Source organism: Garra rufa, chromosome 2, assembly GCF_049309525.1.
Source record: "Garra rufa chromosome 2, GarRuf1.0, whole genome shotgun sequence".
Lineage (NCBI taxonomy): Eukaryota > Metazoa > Chordata > Actinopteri > Cypriniformes > Cyprinidae > Garra > Garra rufa.
In genome coordinates, this window is record NC_133362.1 from 71,819,115 (window position 1) to 71,838,195 (window position 19,081).

The 19,081-nt window shown below is 36.1% G+C and overlaps 1 protein-coding gene across 1 annotated transcript in view; it reads right to left on the bottom strand.

Annotated features, from left to right (window-relative positions):
* The window catches only part of LOC141325710 (uncharacterized), a 36,212-nt gene extending 18,787 nt beyond the window's left edge, over window positions 1-17,425 (bottom strand). The window contains exons 1-5 of the mRNA XM_073834461.1: window positions 17,303-17,425; window positions 17,068-17,158; window positions 16,751-16,854; window positions 13,708-13,797; window positions 13,560-13,627 (exon numbers count right to left, since the gene is read on the bottom strand). Of these exons, the coding sequence (XP_073690562.1) occupies window positions 13,560-13,627; window positions 13,708-13,797; window positions 16,751-16,854; window positions 17,068-17,158; window positions 17,303-17,425 (476 nt within the window). The remainder of the gene's footprint in view (window positions 1-13,559; window positions 13,628-13,707; window positions 13,798-16,750; window positions 16,855-17,067; window positions 17,159-17,302) is intronic.
* Between the last annotated feature and the right edge of the window lie 1,656 nt (window positions 17,426-19,081).

The following is a 19,081-nucleotide window of genomic DNA, read 5'->3' on the forward strand; positions in this document are numbered from 1 at the left end:
TAGGAAAAACTAACCCCCCAACTTTTGTCAAAAGATGGCGCTATAGAGTGCCTGCTCCACGCCCATTTATGACCTTTTGCCAGTGTCTAACTATCATTAATATTGACGTGTGTGTTGAGTTTCATGAAATTCTAAGCATGTTATCTGCCTCGAAAAGACAGGAATCAAATTTTAAAGTTTGACACGTTGCCATGGCAACAGCATTTGATTTATCATCGGCCATGTTTTGACATTATTTTGATGAAGTTTGAAGAAAATCAAGTAAAATTAAGAGGCTGATTTCAAAGGATTTTGAAAATGACACGCTTCCTGCTGCCAGTTGGTGGCGCTATAACTTTGACTCATAATAGTCACATTTATGGAATCGGCATCATACAACGAACAAACTGGTGAAGTTTCATAAGAATCAAGCAATGTGTGCAACAGTAATTAGACACTTCCTGTTTCTCATTTCTCGCCATAACTTTGTCGCCTTGCCACGGCCAAACCGTTCGAGATATCAAAAATCCCCTCGCAATTTAGCGTCCCCAATGTCTTGAGATCATGCTGACCGAGTTTGGTGACAATCCTATGGAAACCCTGGGAGGAGTACGTTAAATTCCAGAGCATGCGCTTTTTAAACAGCCCTAAATATCTCACTTCCTGTTGCGTTCAGCCCATGACATAGAGTACAAAAGTTGTTTGGCTCAGTGAGATCTATATGTGTACCGAGTTTCATATCAATACGTGCAAGTATGTGTGCGCAGTACATCAAGTTTTCAAACTGTGTTCCAGGGGGCGCTGTAGAGGCCCTGAACAACGCCCGGGTCCCAGCCTCTGTGGCGTCCTGATGGCCGCAGATTCCGACGTGTGTGCAAATTTTCAAGAGTTTTTGAGTATGTTAAGGCCCCCAAAAGTGCCCAGAAGGTTTAAAAAAAATAAAAATAATAAAAAAAAAATTAAAGCTGCAAGCAGCGTTGACCGGGCCCTCGCCGTCTGGCAGTCGCCATCCCGATAGCATCAGGAAAACGGTGCCCAGTTGGCACATGCATTCACAGTAACCCTTTGGACTAACCCTAACTGTCTCTCCTCCTGTCTGACTCTTTCTCTTACCACCCATCACCCCTCCTTACACTCAGCCACTTACCACACACATAGAGTGCAGAGCAGAGTGAGATCAGATATGTTTTTTAATTTTCTTTCATTCGTGGAGTTTTGTATAATTATGAAATGAACTGTGTTTGATCAGAATGAATAGTTATTTGTATGAAAAAAGTTTCAAAGAGTTAGGATGCTGCACTTTAAATATATAATAAATAATTGAAAATTGAAAATTGAAAATGGAAAATGAAATCATAGGCACGCTATCTGCCTCAAAAACACAGGAAACAAATATTTGAATGTATTTTGTATTTTTATTTATTTGCCATGGCAACAGCTTTTGATGCATCAGAGACGCCTTTACAGACTCTCATCGGCCGTGTTTTTACATCATTCTGATGAAGTTTGAAGAAAATCGAGTACAAACATATTGTTCGTTGTTCGTTCGTGTGTTAGTTCATTAGCCATTGTTAACAAAAGAGACCCTATTTTAAATAGTTACCATGTTTTATGATCTACAACCATTTTTAAATATTATTTTAATGATCTATAAGCATCTGTGAAATAATTATAAACAAATATATTAAAAATAAATACATATTAACTTAGTTTATGTATTTGTTTCTCATTCTAATTAAGTGAACTGAGCAGTATAGTGTCATACTTATAAGATTTTTTATTCTATCAGTGAGATTGTATATATGTATATAAATCATATAATTTTTCCTTAAAAGATTAAAAAAAGATTTTAATGCTCTTTAAGCACCTATACAAAATAATTATGTAAAAGTACACTGACAGTACATTATATATCAACTGATTCTATGGATTATTTTCATTCTTATACACTGAGAATGAGCTAAATAGCATTATTGTTCAAACGATTCCTTATCTTATGAGGACCTCTAGTGTTCATCCCTGGTACTAGAGCTTTAATCTGACAATTTATATGACACTTTTAATGTTTTTGGGGCCTCTGAGCACGATAACATTTTGAAACTACACATATTTCCTAAGAATTTCTTGTTCTTTATATGTAAAAAGTTTTGATGAGTTAGAATAATGCAATTTAAAGATATATGGAAATAACTCTCCATCTTTTTTACTGTTACTTTCATAAATCACCACATCAACACCGTTCAAGATATCCCAAAGCCGTTCACATTTTAACATCTTCAGTATCTTGGCATCATGTTGACAAAGTTTGGTGTGCACTGTCTGATTCTGCTATGAGTGATATGAATTTATTCAGCTATATTTTTCCAAAAATCCACATTCAAATCAAAATAGCTGACTTCCTGTTGGTTGTAGCTAATGGGTGTAAATTTTTTGCAAGAAAAAATCTGGTGATCAAAAAATATTAGGCTTTAGTTAAGATCTGTTAGTTTTATGGACAGTTAGAATGTTTTGTATATGCAGACAAGGGCTTTATGATGGGCCTGATTTGAATTTAGAAAAAAAAAATATTTCTTAAACATGTTTGAAGTTCTTAATAGATTTCACTGTTGCACATTTAGTCTTTTTATTTTTTTACAGTAATGTGCTTTTTGCAGTTTGTTTACATGGTGTACATTGGATGCACATATTTATGACTTCTTGTTACAGTATTCATTTAAAATAAAAGTTGTTTAAAATAAACAACTGTGTGCACCCTATTATTAATGTAGATGTGTATTTCAGTAATAAACTTAAGTAGGGGAGTTTTAAGTTACCAGGATTTATATCAAAATAGTGATCCCATGTCTGCAAAACTAACATTTTAAATGAAATATTGATAGCTAATCGATATCGAATCGAATATAATCGAATCGAAACCATAAAAATAACAATCGAATCGAATTGCCAAATTGGTCACAATACCCAGCCCTAATTCACATCCTAATGAATAAACAACCAAGAGTTTAAATATTCCCTTCTATCTCCTCCACTCTGACTCTCTCTTTCCACCCATCCCCCCTCCCCACTCTCACCCTAACACTCAACAAACACACACCCACTTACCACGCACACACATAAGTGCAGAGCAGAGAGGGATCAGATTTGTTTTTTTAATTTTCATTAATTCATAGATCTTTGTATAATTATGAAATGAACGGTGTCTGATCAGAATGACTAGTAGTCTGTATGAAAAAAGTTTCAAAGACTTTGGATGCTGCACTTTAAAGATATAATAAAATTACGGCTATCTTGTTTTACTCCGATTTCAATCAATCACCACATCAACACCGTTCAAGATATCCTAAATCTGCTCGCAATTTAGAATCTTCAGAATGTTGGCAACATGTCAAAAAAGTTTGGTGTGAATTGTTTGGTTTTCCTGAGAGAAGTATATAAAATTCCACAGCCTGATTTTTCCAAATATCCACATTCAAATCAAAATAGCCGACTTCCTGTTGATCGTAGCTAATGGGTGTAAATTAGAAATGTTTCTGGCTTGATGAGATCAATATATGTACCGAGTTTGGTGACTGTAGGACAAACTAAACCCCCAACTTTTGTCAAAAGGTGGCGCTATGGAGCGCCTGCTCCACGCCCATTTATGGGCTTTTATCAGTGTCTAAATATCATTAATACAGATGTGTGTGTGAAGTTTCATGAAATTCTGAGTATTTTAAGTGGCTTCAAAACACAAAAAGCTAAAGTTAAAGTTTGACACGTTGCCATGGCAACATGATAAAAGTTATCGATAAGGCAATTCACAGATTCTCATTGGCCGTGTTTCAACATTATTGAGATGAAGTTTGAAGCAAATTGAGTAAAATTAAGAGGTTGATTTAAAAGCATTTAGAAAACGTTGCGCTTTGTGTTGCCAGTTGGTGGCGCTATAACTTTGACTCCTAATAGTCACATCTCTGTGATCGGCATCATAAGATGAACAAACTGCTGATGTTTGGTCAAAATCAGACAAAGTGTGTTAAAGTAATTAGACACTTCCTGTTTCTCATTTCTCGCCATAACTTTGTCGCCCCGCCACGGCCAAACCGTTCGAGATATCAAAAATCCCCTGGCAATTTTGCGTCCCCAATGTCTTGAGATCATGCTGACCGAGTTTGGTGGCCATCGGTTGGAAGGTCTAGGAGGAGTATTTCAAATTCCATTGCATGCGCTTTTTAGACATCCCTGAATAGCTGACTTCCTGTTTGGTGAAGCACGGACTGTGAGCACGGAAGTTGGTCGGCCCGATGAGGTCTATATGTGTATGAATTTTGGTGACTGTAGATCAATTGGTGTGCGCTCCAGAGTCCCTCAAAAGTCGCAATTTTTAACGCTGTGCCACGCCCCCCCCAGGTGACCCCCCCATGTCAAAGTCTGTCCGGCCCTGATGGCCGCAGGTTCCAATGTGTGTGCAAATTTTCAAGAGTTTTCGTGTATGTTAAGGGCCCCAAAATCACCCAAAACATTGAAAAAAAAATAATAATAATAATAATCCTTAGAAAAACAATAGGGCCTTCGCCCTTTTGGGCTCGGGCCCTAATAAGAACCCTTAGAAGAACAATAGGGCCTTCGCCCTTTTGGGCTCGGGCCCTAACAAGTACATGAACCTTCTACCTAGCCTAACCATAACCTAAGTCTACTAATCCTCTAAGGAGTGTTAGTTGGCATGTAGTTGGAAAGTGTAAGCTTATAGTTAATAGACTAAGGGGACCATCAAAATAAAAGATAATGTAAAAAATAAATGTAATATGATATAGTCCATCATAAATTAGGTAGATTAAATATGCGTCCATTGTGTGTTATAAATAATCATAATTTTAAAAGTTATAACCTCAAATACTCAAGTGTTATAATGTTTTATAATTGTTGTGATGGGTATTCATGAAATGATATAACATATTATGAGGTTTATTATAATGCATTAGAAATACCCTCATAATGTATTATAAATAGGGGCTTCATAGAAAGTGTTACCTAAGGTTTTTTATAATTTATTATGCATTCATTATAATGCCTTAAGAATACCCTTATAATGCATTATTAATACATGAACCCACAAATATTTTTAACAAATATAAATAAATGTACTAATGTACCTTTTAATAATATATGAATACTTTTTTTAGCTTAATATTAATTAACATTAATAAATGCTATTTAATTATTGTTCATGTCAACTAATATAGTTAATGTTAACAAATTAAACTGGATGGCAAAATTTTAAATATTGTGTGTATGTGTCTGTGTGTTGATTTTAATTAACCCTTTCAATTCTGTAAACTTTAAATCCAAACTGGCAGAGGGTTACTGTGAATGCATTTGCCAACTGGGCACCGTTTTCCTGATGCTATCGGGATGGCGACTGCACAGACGGCGAGGGCCCGGTCATCGCTGCTTGCAGCTTTAATTTTTTATTTTTTTTTGTTAACCTTCCGGGCACTTAAAGGGGTCTTAACATACTCAAAAACTCTTGAAAATTTGCACACATGTCGGAATCTGCGGCCATCAGGACGTCACAGAGGCTGGTACCGGGGCGTGGCAAGGGGACTCTACAGCGCCCCCTGGAATTTTGAGGGCCATATGGCACACATACTTGAACGTACACATATGAAACTCGGTACACATATAGAACTCATTGAGCTGAACAACTTTTGTACTCTATGTCATTTTCTCAACGCAACAGGAAGTGAGATATTTAGGGCTGTGTAAAAAGCGCATGCTCTGGAATTTAACGTACTCCTCCCAGGGTTTCCATACGATTGTCACCAAACTCGGTCAGCATGATCTCAAGACATTGGGGACGCTAAATTGCGAGGGGATTTTTGATATCTCGAACGGTTTGGCCGTGGCAAGGCGACAAAGTTATGGTGAGAAATGAGAAACAGGAAGTGTCTAATAACTGTTGCACACATTGCCTGATTCTGATGAAACTTCACCAGATTGTTCGTTGTATGATGCCGATTCCATAAATTTGACTATTATGAGTCAAAGTTATAGCGCCACCAACTGGCAGCAGGAAGCGTGTCATTTTCAAAATGCTTTGAAATCAGCCTCTTAATTTTACTTGATTTTCTTTAAACTTCATCAAAATCATGTCAAAACACGGCCGATAAGAATATGTAAAGGGGTCGTTGATAAATCAAATGCTGTTGCCATGGCAACGTCTCAAACTTTAAAATTAGATTCCTGTCTTTTCGAGGCAGATAACATGCTAAGAATTTCATGAAACTCAACACACACATCCATATTAATGATAGTTAGACACTGGCAAAAGGTCATAAATGGGCGTGGAGCAGGCACTCTATAGCGCCATCTTTTGACAAAAGTTGGGGGCTTAGTTTTTTCTACAGTCACCAAACTCTGTACATATATTGTTCTCATCAATCTGGACAACTTTCTAAATTAAACTCATTGGCTAAGACCAACAGGAAGCCGGCTATTTCCATTTGAATGTGTTTTTTTTTTTAAAAATCAGGCTGTAAACAAATTCACACTCCTTCTAAGAACAACCAGCTATTCACACCAAACTTTTTTAACATGAAGAGAAGATTCTGAAGATATTAAATTGCGAGCGGATTTTGGATATCTTGAAAAGTGTTGACGTGGTGATTTTTTAAAGATGTAGTAAAAAACATAACCGTAATTTTTTTTATATCTTTAAAGTGCAGTATCCAAACTCTTTACAACTTTTTTCACACAGAGATCTAATCATTCTGAGCAAGTGCTGTTAATATAAATGTTATACAGGCTTCAATGAATTAATGAAAATTTAAAAAAAAATCAGAAACCTGCTGTCACTCAGCAGGCTGAATGTCTCTATGTATGTGTGTGCGTTCAGTCAGGCTGAGAGAAGCTCAGAGCAGGGGGGAGGGGAGAGAAGGAGAGAGAGCTGTGACCCATGCTGCAGACCATCTTTGAGGATGGAATGCACATATATGTTGTTTAATAACATAAATATGTCTGATCTTTGAGAGTCTGATATTTTGAGAAAATATAAAGGGTCACTAAAAGTCTTTCATTGTTTGTATTTTGCAGTTGATGTTTTTATTTATTTTTTACTGATCTGTACCATGAACTTGTCCTATTCAGTCACATAGCAAAAGATTAAGAAAAATACAACTTTTAAGCATGAGTGATTTATCTTCATTGTAGACAAAATTTTTATAGTGTTATTTATTGAATATAAAATTATAATAATTAAAAATTTCAAGACAAACTTTGACAACAAAACAAACTTTGCTGTTATCTGTTCAAAACATCTGAAAATTATACCATTTTAAGATGAGTTATATATATATATATATATATATATATATCGCCCCATTACAATACTAAACTTGATTTTTAAAGATATTTTGAAAGAAAGAAGCGTTTATAGAGCACTTTGTGTATTGCTGTACACCCACATGAACTGTGTTCATGTTCATGTTAATTCACAGTACATAAACTAATGTTAAAATATACTATTTTACCATTAAACAATATATGAATACTTTTTTTTAGCTTAATATTAATTAACATTAATAAATACTATTTAATTATTGTTCATGTTAACTAATATAGTTAATGTTAACAAATGAAACTGGTTGGCAATTTTATATATTGTGTGTATGTGTCTGTGTGTTGATTTTAAAGTTTAACCCTTTCAATTCAGTAAACTTTAAATCCAAACTGGCTGAGGGTTACTGTGAATGCATGTGCCAACTGGGCACCGTTTTCCTAATTGATTCTTTCTTAGTTATGTAGCGCTTAAAAGTGATGTCTTATAACAGGAGTCACCTGCAAAGCAATATCCACACACAAATTGTACAGATAGGTAACGATGACATTTAAGCAGAAGTGGTGGACGTAAAGCAAGCAATAATAACATTTTGTTATCATCATGAATTACATGATCTTATCATCATAATCAGAATATAGGGAAAATGTTCCCTATATTGTGAACGGCTTTGGGATATCTTGAACGGCGTTGATGTGGTGATTTATGAAAGTAACAATAAAAAAGATGAAGAGTTATTTTCATATATCTTTAAATTGCATTATTCTAACTCATCAAAACTTTTTACATATAAAGAACAAGAAATTCTTAGGAAATACGTATAGTTTCAAAATGTTATCATGCTCAGAGGCCCCAAAAACATTAAAAGTGTCATATAAATTTGTCAGATTAAAGCTCTAATACCAGGGATGAACACTAGAGGTCCTCATAAGATAAGGAATCGTTTGACCTCTAATGCTATTTAGCTCATTGTCAGTGTATAAGAATTATAATATAATCCATAGAATCAGTTGATATGTACTGTACTGTCAGTGTACTTTTACATAATTATTTTGTATAGGTGCTTAAAGAGCATTAAAATCTTTTTTTTTATCTTTTAAGGAAAAATTATATGATTTAAATACATATATACACTCTCACTGATAGAACAAAAAATCTTATAAGTATGACACTATACTGCTCAGTTCACTTAACCCTTAAAGACCTAGAACATTTTTGGGGCACCTGAGGCACCTGTATATTTTTTTGTTTTTTCAGACCTATTCTAGCAGTCAGCATCAATTGTCATATATCATTATAAACATAAGAACTTGAACTTTATGTCTAGCTAATTTAAAATTACAAATTTCCTTTTGTTTTCTCTAAAAATTAGTGAATTTCCAGAATTTTAGGAAAAAACGCTACCAACAATTGGGTGTTTTTTTACTGTGTACTCAAACAAAAACTCCTGAAGTTTAGATTTTTTTCTTTAAAAATTTGTATTTAGGTGTTTTACACTTCCAAATAAAATTTTGTCTATATATAACATTCCCCAAGCAAGTTATAGCCAATTATTACAATATTATTTAGGTGCTTTTCAGTGAAAAACAGGCCCATTTCGTTTATTGACAATATAGATCTGTCCAAAAACGTTTCAGGAGTAAAGTCATTGCAGAAACAGTGTTAAATAATAGCAAAACACAGTAAAAAATAATTTACTATTTCATAAATATATTCTTAATCCAAAAGATGAACAATAAACACAAATAGTGTAGAAAGTAGCACAAGAAAAAATGCACAAACTGTCTTGTGCAACAAAAAAATAAATAAACAATCCAAATTATTCACAAACTACACACAAAATGAGAGAGAAATATACAGAGTGCAACCGAAAAAATAGTACAAATAATCTTTAAAAACTATATAATAATTAGTTACATAATATAACAACCAAATAGATGGATCTGCTGGCTGTAGTCTGCGTCGGAATCTATTTTACCGGGACATCGCCTAGTGACCGAAAACCCACATTCCAGTGCTTTATCCGATATCTACTGTTGTTTCATCCTTGTTTTTGGTTTGTTTTATGTCAAAGGGCTCTGTCGTGAGTATTTCTGTACATTTTCAAAGAATGCTGTCATGCAAATGTGTTATTTTGCGTTTGTTTTCATGCACGCAAGACGCACTTTGCTTTCACTTTGCGTCTGTTCAGATCTGCAAAGAAACATACTAATCGGTGGTTCAAAAGACCAAAACCTATGTTTATTGGTTGAATAGATGACAGTTTGAACGAATCGGGGCACAGGGGTGGGACTAAGCATCAACAATCGTTCCTGTTTGGCTCAGAGGACCAAAACGTGTTGATTTCATCTGACGAATCAGTGCTGAGGAAATGTGATGACGTAATCACGCTTACTACGGAGCCTCTGAATATCCAAATGAGACAAATGCGATATCACTGAAAAGAGCAGACTCTGTACTTTACGAGACTTTTTAAAGCATTCAAATTGGATTAGCGGTTCAAAAGTTATTAAACATTTAAGACCAATAGTTATTTTTAGCCGCCGGCGGCTGTCTCGGTCTTTGAGGGTTAATTAGAATGAGAAACAAATACAAAAAGGCCAAAAAAAATCAACTAAGTTAATATGTATTTATTTTTAATATATTGTTTATAATTATTTCACAGATGCTTATAGATTATTAAAATAATATTTAAAAATGCTTGTAGACCATAAAACAAGGTAACTATTTAAAATAGGGTCTCTTTTGTTAACAATGGTTAATGAACTAACAAACACGAACAAACAACGAACAATATATTTGTACTCGATTTTCTTCAAACTTCATCAGAATAATGTAAAAGCCCTGATGCATCAAATGCTGTTGCCATGGCAAATAAATAAAAATAAAAAATACATTCAAATATTTGTTTCCTGTGATATTTAAGGCAGATAGCGTGCTTAGAATTTCATTTTCCATTTTCAATTTTCAATAATTTATTATATATTTAAAGTGCAGCATCCTAACTCTTTGAAACTTTTTTCATACAAATAACTATTCATTCTGATCAAACACAGTTCATTTCATAATTATACAAAACTCCACGAATGAAAGAAAATAAAAAAACATATCTGATCTCACTCTTCTCTGCACTCTATGTGTGTGTTTGTGTGGTAAGTGGCTGAGTGTAAGGAGGGGGGATGGGTGGTAAGAGAAAGAGTCAGAGAGGAGGAGAAACAGTTAGGGTTAGTCCAAAGGGTTACTGTGAATGCATGTGCCAACTGGGCACCGTTTTCCTGATGCTATCGGGATGGCGACTGCACAGACGGCGTGGGCCCGGTCATCGCTGCTTGCAGCTTTAATTTTGTTTATTCTAATATTGATTCAATGGAAAGATTTAGAATCAACACCATTGTTGATTTACTGACACTACCATTGATACATTTTTCTTCATTTCAATAGTGCTTATACATTAGTGACATGGAATCAATGACAATAGCCTGAAGGATCTGAGGATCCTCAAATGCAAACTTTGTGTGTTTAACTTTAAGAGAGCAACTATACATTTGTGTTGGGTTATTAACTACTGTATTATAACTATGTATAATTTATTCATTTTATTATTCCATTTTTAAATAATTATATATAATATACATTATATTATTATATAGATATATTATTATATAGATATAATAAACATTAGTCATTTTTATATCCATTTAATTGCTTCATTAATTGATTTTTCCTTTTTTATGTTTTATTATACATTTTTTCCATTGTTGTTCAGTCTTATGACTGTGTGGTTTCAAGGGCTGTTTGTCTTCATGAATAAGAGATACAAGGGTGTTTATGAAGACCCAAGGTTTCTGGGATGTTGTTGTGAATCAGTTTGGTACAACACTACTTGTAGGATTTGTGTTCTTCAGATGAAGTCTGAGCATTGAGATATATGCAACTAAGACTATTCAATAAACTCCTTTTTAACATCATCAATTCATCAATTCTTCTCCTGCTTCTGCTCTTCACTTTCACTGTTTTTTCCTCAGACAACTTCTTGGCTGACAGTAGACTGTTAATAGTGTTTTGGGTATTTTGGGTAACAGACAAAACCTCATTATAACTGGGTTTAGGTATTAGACTACTCTGCTGACGAATTGTTCTGCTACTGCACTGTAAAAAACAACCTATAGAATCTACTCAATAAAATGGGGTAAACTGGTGTAACAATTTGCACTCAGTTTGTTTGGGTAGATTCTATCCTATATATCTGAGTAAAGAATACCTGAATTTAAGAATCTACTCAATAAAATGGGGTAAACTGAGGAAACAATTTACACAGTTTGTTTGGGTAGATTCTATCCTATATATCTGAGTAAAGAATACCTGAATTTATCAGCTAAGAAAAAAAAAAAAGTAGGTAAAGTCTACACAGCAAAAAGCTCAGTATTAAATGAACTCTCCCGGGAGTTTATTTGAGTCCATACTCAGTGTCAAAATTAACACTGAAGCAGTGTCAAAGCTAATCAGGTAATTAAGTGATTCATTGAGTGGTGATTGAAAATTATTGAAGACACCAAAATTTTTATGTCACCATTATAGTGGTCAGTGTTAGCATTAGTTGGGCTCTTGACCTGTAGCTCTTTAGCATTAAGTTTTGTTTAGCTGTTTAGTTAAACCAGCCAGACAAGCTAAAGAGCAAAAGTCATGCAGTGGTGGTAATTCTGGTTTAAAATAAGCTTAATTTGAGCCACTGAAATCTTTAGAGTGCAGTCTTCCAGTTCTATATCCTTTATTCATTACAACTGCTTTGGGGTTTCACAGCAGCAAAAATAATAAAGCCTTTTTTTTTTTTTCTTTTTTGATTGGCCTTTTTACAAGCTCCTCTGATCAAATTTTTTTAAAAGTTGCTCTCTTAGGCACACACTGACATCAGGAATCAGCATATGAATCTCAACAATGGTGACAAACAGCATATTCAGAAACAGATCAACTGTAAACATCACGGAAATCATCAGCTCATAATTTATTCATGCCGCAATGCATGATGGGAGACACGGATGAGTTTTGATTGGCTACAACATACGTTTTTGATGGTCACCATTGTTGTGATTCTCATGCTGATTGTTGATGTCTGTGTGTCTATTTCTAAAGTATGTGCATATTTTTGTCAAAATAAGCTTCAAAAACACCTCTCTGATTAATCCAGCGTAATTAATAAATAAAATATAACTCTGTTATTCAGGTCATTACATTATGACTTTGTCAAAGCATGTTCAACATCACATAATCTAATTTCTTCTGGTTTGTCTGATCGTTATAACTCAATTAGAGCACCCAAACAAAACCTAATGTTAAGAAGTTAATGGTAAAGAGCTAAACTAATGCTAACACTGACCTCTATAATGGTGACTTACAAAATTAGATTTTCTCCTTTTGGTGATTCTGCTTTTTAACATCAGGTCTTTAATAATGGTCAATCACCACTCAATGAATAACTTAATTACCTCAATAACTCTAACACTGCTTCAGTGTTCATTTTAATACGCTTGAGTATGGACTCAAACTATTGGGAGAGTTCATTTAATACTGGGCTTTTTGCTGTGAAGGCTTTACCTACTTTTTTTAGTTTGTCTTAGCTGATCAATTCAGGTATTGTTTACTCAGATATATAGGATAGAATCTACCCAAACAAACTGTGCAAATTGTTACATCAGTTTACCCCATTTTATTGAGTAGATTCTATAGGTTGTTTTTTACAGTGTGGAAAAACTGATATTTTCTGACGGGATCTGGCGTCTGGGGCTGGATTTGAATTGTCTAGGCATTGTGACAGTGAACCAACAAGCCTATAAGATTGATTCAACAATATTCTCATTACTTATTTTTGTTTATTTCAATAGCAGTGATGTAAAATCAATCATACTGTAACACTGATTCAATTAATTAATTTGTGTTTTGTCACAATCTTCATTGTTTCAACATTTATAGCAGGGGCATAGTAATGACATCTCTTCAAAATGTTGATTTAATGGCATTTTCATTTTTTTTAATTGTTGTTGAATTGTCACCGTTATATTCAACATTAATTCAGGGTGCAAAAGTTCTATTGTACCAAGATTACTTTGTAACAATAGTGCAATGCAGTTAGAACATTGACACATCAACACTGACTCAACATTGTTTCAACGATTGTTTGCTATATCTAATTAATCACATACATACATTATGAATCTAATAATTAGAATTGGTTTACTTATTGCAAATGTAATAAAATGGTTATGTTTACCTTTTATGCACTTTTGAGGATCCAAAATCCCCTAGATTGATGTAGCCATCTTCAGTCAGAAAAAGATTCTACAATGACAACAGAAATCTAATCAATTATACACATCCAGTTTGGTAAAAAAAAAAAAACTTTAATTATCAGTGTTTACCTGAGGATTGATATCTCCGTGAAAAATATTCCTCCTCTCATTATGAATATACTGCAGTGCCAAACAAATCTGAACAAACCAGTCAAGAATCTGCACACAGATGATACATGTGGAAAAAGAAAAAAAGTATCACTTTATACTCTTAAAAAGATGCATCTTTGCTCTCACGCTCTTATATATTAGTCGATAAGCCACGTTTAGCTAGAGCTTGGTTACAGTGCTGTTGTCTGTTTTTAACAGGCTACTGCCATCTAGTAGTAACAGGTTAAAAAAGGTAAAAAAAAAAACGAAAAAAACAACAACAAGCTTCTCAGAATCCAAATGAATCAAATAGATTTGACTAAGAAACTAGAAAACTCTCAATGCTTGAGGTGTTACATTTAAGTTATATGGCATGAATCAGCATATGAGCCAAACTTCCACCATAGGTGTTTAACCATGGTTTTAGAATGGGAGGAAATTTTCTTTTGGGTAACAATTTGTATTAAGGTATATAGTCCAGATGACAGCACACATCTGAGAGCCATATGTGGCCTGGCACAACATGGAAAATGTTAAAATTTGACTTTTATTTGGTAAAACAAAATGTGTGGCAGGTTAACTGAAGCCTACATCTCAGCCAATTCAACAATGCTATCGGTTGTTATGTGTCTTCCCTAATTCCGATTGGTGGATTACTGAAATTGGGTTTATTTTATTTTTTTACTTTATGTATAAATAGATTCCTCCTGAAATCAAGGGTCCACACTCCAGCCCAGTAAGTGGCAGGAATGCACCTATCGTATGTTTGCCAACCACCGTAAAAAGTCAATAGGCCATATTGAATTTTCATAGACACTTCTGATTTTGCTTAACACCAAGAGCCATGAGAAATACAAATATTACCAACTGGGCCAGTGGCATTTGAAATTTAGGTATGTTTTGGTCCAGTGAGTGAATGAATGAATGAATGAATGAATGAATGAATGAATGAAATACACTAACCTGTAGACTACTGTTCACTGTGTTAATCTTTAGAGACTATTTCCCTTTTGTCAATATGCGCCTTATTCTACACACCGTAGCATGACAGAACATTGGACCAAAAAATAAAAAATAAAAAGTAAGCGGCGTCTTCCCCTTATGTTTTATTTTCTGTTTTGAAAGTTTTTCTTTTGGTTATGGATGAACCAACCATCCTCGTCGTCCTTTTGAGGACCACACTAAAGTCTTTGTATTCATCGTCAGCCTCACACAACTGTCTCTGCTCATTCTATCATGCTGGACTTAATGCTGCCACACAAGCACAGTTGTCCAGGGATGGTCCTCAAGAAAGAATTGGCACCTTCATTGAATGGGTGCTGGTGTTCTTTAGTGTCCTGGAGTTGGGGGTGAAACTTTTGAACCAGATGAAGGAAGGTCTGGTAAGTTTGCTGGCTAGTCAAGCACACCAACACCATGGTCATTTAACCAACTTTTGATGCTATTATCAGCGAGAGTAGGTGCCAAATCCTACTTTAAAATAAAATCAGCATCTTTAAGAAGCTGGTCAGCAGAAGAGAGCATGAAGTGCTCTAAAACTTCTTGGTAAACGGGTGCAGTGACTTTGGTTTTGGAAAAACACAGTGGATCAACACCAGCAGAAGTCATTGCAACCAAAAACTTAACACTAGACTTCAAGCAACTTGGGCTATGAGCTTCTCCACCCTTCCTCCAGACTCTAGGTCCTTGATCTGTGGTTCAGGAATGGCTTAACATAAGGAATACAACAACTGGCTCTTGATGTCTTGACCCCAGCCTCAGTCCATGTGAAGTTCACCCATATTCTTGAATCGACTAGCTTGACAAGCCTCTCAAAGCTGCTGTTCTCTCTTGGATGGTTGTGCAACTTTTTCTTCCACACTTTTTCTTTCCACTTAGGTTTCTGTTAACATGCTTGGATACAGCACTCTGTGAACTGCCAGCTTCTTTGGCAATGAATGTTTGTGGCTTACCCTCCTTGTGAAGGGTGTCACTGATTGTCAACTGTCAGATCAGCAGTATTCCCTATGATTGTGTAGCCTAGTGAACCAAACTGAAAAACCATTTTGAAGACTCAGAAAACTTATGTGGGTGTTTTGAGCTGAATAGGCTGTCACTATATTCTAATTGGTTGAGATATCAATTTTTGATAATAAAAGCATTTAAAAATAGAGGTCCTGGCTTTTTTCACCACCAGATGGGCTCTTACACCACATAGGCTCATGTCATGTCATGTCACCACGAACTTTGCCAGTTTGGATTACTCTATGTACATTTTAAAGCAAATTTCCTGATTAAACATTAATGCACATTGTGATAAACAGTGCTGTTTGATTTTATATATATATGGTGTATATATATATATATATATATATATATATATATATATTTTTTTTTTTTTTTTTTTTTTGGAATATTATCACTTTTTCCCTTAAAAAATGATTGAATTTGAGATTTGGGGATAATATAGCATAATGAGAGATTTATAAGCAATTGTTTGGAGTCCGGTCATTTTTGACTGAGAAGACCACAAGTTGGACTAGCTTAAATAAAAACTCACAAAGATGATACATTCTAAACAAAATTCTGAGAAGTACGTATACACTGTGTGAACAAAGTCAAGAAGTTTGAGTACAATGCGATAATGCTAACTAGTATTTTTGGGAAAAGGAAAATATTTTTGGGTCAATTCGATCTGAACACAACCAGAGGGTTAATATCGATGAACTCCATTCTGCTCTCTGTTGTTTTGTTGCTGTGTTTCTTAGACTTGATACTGCACTGTTCACATGCTGTGTGCGTGGTATCGACATTTAGTACAAGACTGGGCCAGTACAAGTACAAGAGGGCAGTATTGGGCCCCATACCGATACTGGAAAATAAAATGTATTCAAATGCACATGCAATAAAATCAGCCCCAAAATATCTGTCTCTGCACTTTTTCATTGCTAATCTTTCACTTTAGTCAATTCTGGCAGTAGTTTTAAATACCAATTTTAAAATGAACGTATCAACATTATGTATGTCTACATAAGAAACTCACCTGATGCTCTTCAAAGCCTTGCCCTTTTTGTGCTTTCATCCTCTCATTAAGATCTCCTCCTGCACAATACTCCATCACAATATAAAAGAGTTCAGCTTCTTTATCTAAATAAGAACATATTCAGACAAACATTAATTCAACTAATAATACATGTAATTATAGTGTAACAGCTTCATTTCACAGTCAGTAATTAAAGAGATACTTTACTTTGTGTTCATTTTGTAATCCTTCTTTAATCTAACAGAAACACTTTCACTTGGAGCAAATGAAATGAAGGAAATTTACTTTCGTCTGCTCAAATTTTTAAACAAACACACCTTCAAATGATTCCACATAAGAAACAATATATCCACGGTTTATTTTATTTAAGATCTTGAATTCCTTGTGGACTTTTTCCAGTTCCTTCCTCTGAAGGGAAAGTTGAAGGGGGAAAAAGCAAAAGAAGAGAAAAATGGCAACCTTCATAGCTTTTTAATAGCAAACTAAATATGTAATGAATATGGTAAATGATTAAGTAAATTCCTGATTTAGTAAATGCTTAATTGTACTTACATCTCTTGAATTCAGCTGTTTGACCACATAGTGATCTCCATCTATGTCTGTGACCAGAAACACTTTTCCTGAAGCCCCATGTCCAAGTTCTTTCAGCATGGTGTATCCATGTTTATCTAACATTCCTATAATCAAAATATAAAGTAATTGCTACAAAATACATTGACCACTAGAGGGCTCTTAAACATTTTGCGAAGCAATAGGTTCAGTTGATTCAAAATGTCTATTTATAAGCATATGAAACCCCATATGGTGATGCAACTAAAAATCACTTTAAACAAGCATAAAAACACCTTTTACAAAAATGACAAATGTTTGACATTATTTTAATATTTGATTTAAAACTGGTTTTGATGTTTGCCACTTCGATAAGGGGTCTGCTATCAATATACTGTCATTCAACATTAATTTGGATTATAAAGATAATGTAACAAGGAGGGCAGTGAGAGGCGGATCCAAATGCAAAGCTTTATTTGGGAGAAGAAGTAGTCACTACAGGCGGCGTCAGAGATGGCGAACAATAACAAATGAAGATAATCCAAGGGGTAATCCGTGAAACACAGGCAGAAGGTCAAAATCCAGATGAGCAGTCCAAAGAGTGAAATAACAACAAAACTATGAAACTAGGAGAAACTATGACTAAGTAACTGAACAGAACTGGAACCAGGCGAGGAAACAAGGAAACTATGAAACAAGATAAACGCTAGGATAAATGCTAACACGAAACAATGATCCATACAGACAGAGGAGGAAGGGAGGCCTTTATACAAAACACTAGGGGTCACATGACAGAAACAACCAATGGGAGACAGACACATGGAATGAAGGAACATGACACGGAAGGACAAAGCACGGTGGGTTGAGTAACATCAAACAGTCCACATTGGAGTACCCTCTAGTGGGGCTGCCGGGCACTCCGTAACGTAGGCCCTCCTTCGTTCCCTTGCTCCACCTCTGCCACCCCCCCCCCCCCCCCCCAAGGAGCGGCTTCCAGACGCTCCCAAAAGTCTTAGAAAAAAACCTGGGGGGCGGTGGAGGGGGGGTGGCAGAGGTGGAGCAAGGGAACGAAGGAGGGCCAGGTCCCTGTGGTGGTGGAGGACCTAGAGGCTGAGGCAGGACCGGCAGATCAGGGGGAACTGAGGCCTCCGCAGCAGGACATGTGGGAGCGAGGGTACCCAAGGCGGAGCAGACGACCACCTGGGCGGAGCAGACGGAACAGGAGCCCACTAGGGCGGAGAAGACGGAGCAGGAGCCCACCAGGGCGGAGCAGGAACCCACCATGGCAGAGCAGACAGAGCAGGAGCCCACCAAGGCGGAGCAGACGGAGCAGGAGCCCACCAGGGCAGAACACGAGGCGCAGAAGCCCTCCAGGGTGGAACAGGAGGCGCAGAAGCCCTCCAGGGCAGAACAGGAGGCGCAGGAGCCCTTCAGGGCGGAACAGGAGGCGCAGGAGCCCTCCAGGGCGGAACAGGAGGCGCAGGGGCCCTTCAGGGCGGAACAGGAGGCGCAGAGGCCCTCCAGGACTGAACAGGAGGCGCAGGAGCCCTCCAGGACTGAACAGGGAGCCGCGTCATGGACTGGGACCTGGGTAGAGCAGGGATAGAGGAAGCAGACAGAACAAGGAGAGAAGCAGAGAGTTCATAGGGGAACGCCGCCTCATTAGGAGGTTCTAAAGCGGGTGCTGACACCTCTGGAGGCAATGGCGCAGCTTCTCGAAGCGGTGATATGTCTGGAAGGCTGGGAGGAACCAGCGGAGACTCTGGAAGGCTGGTCTGAACC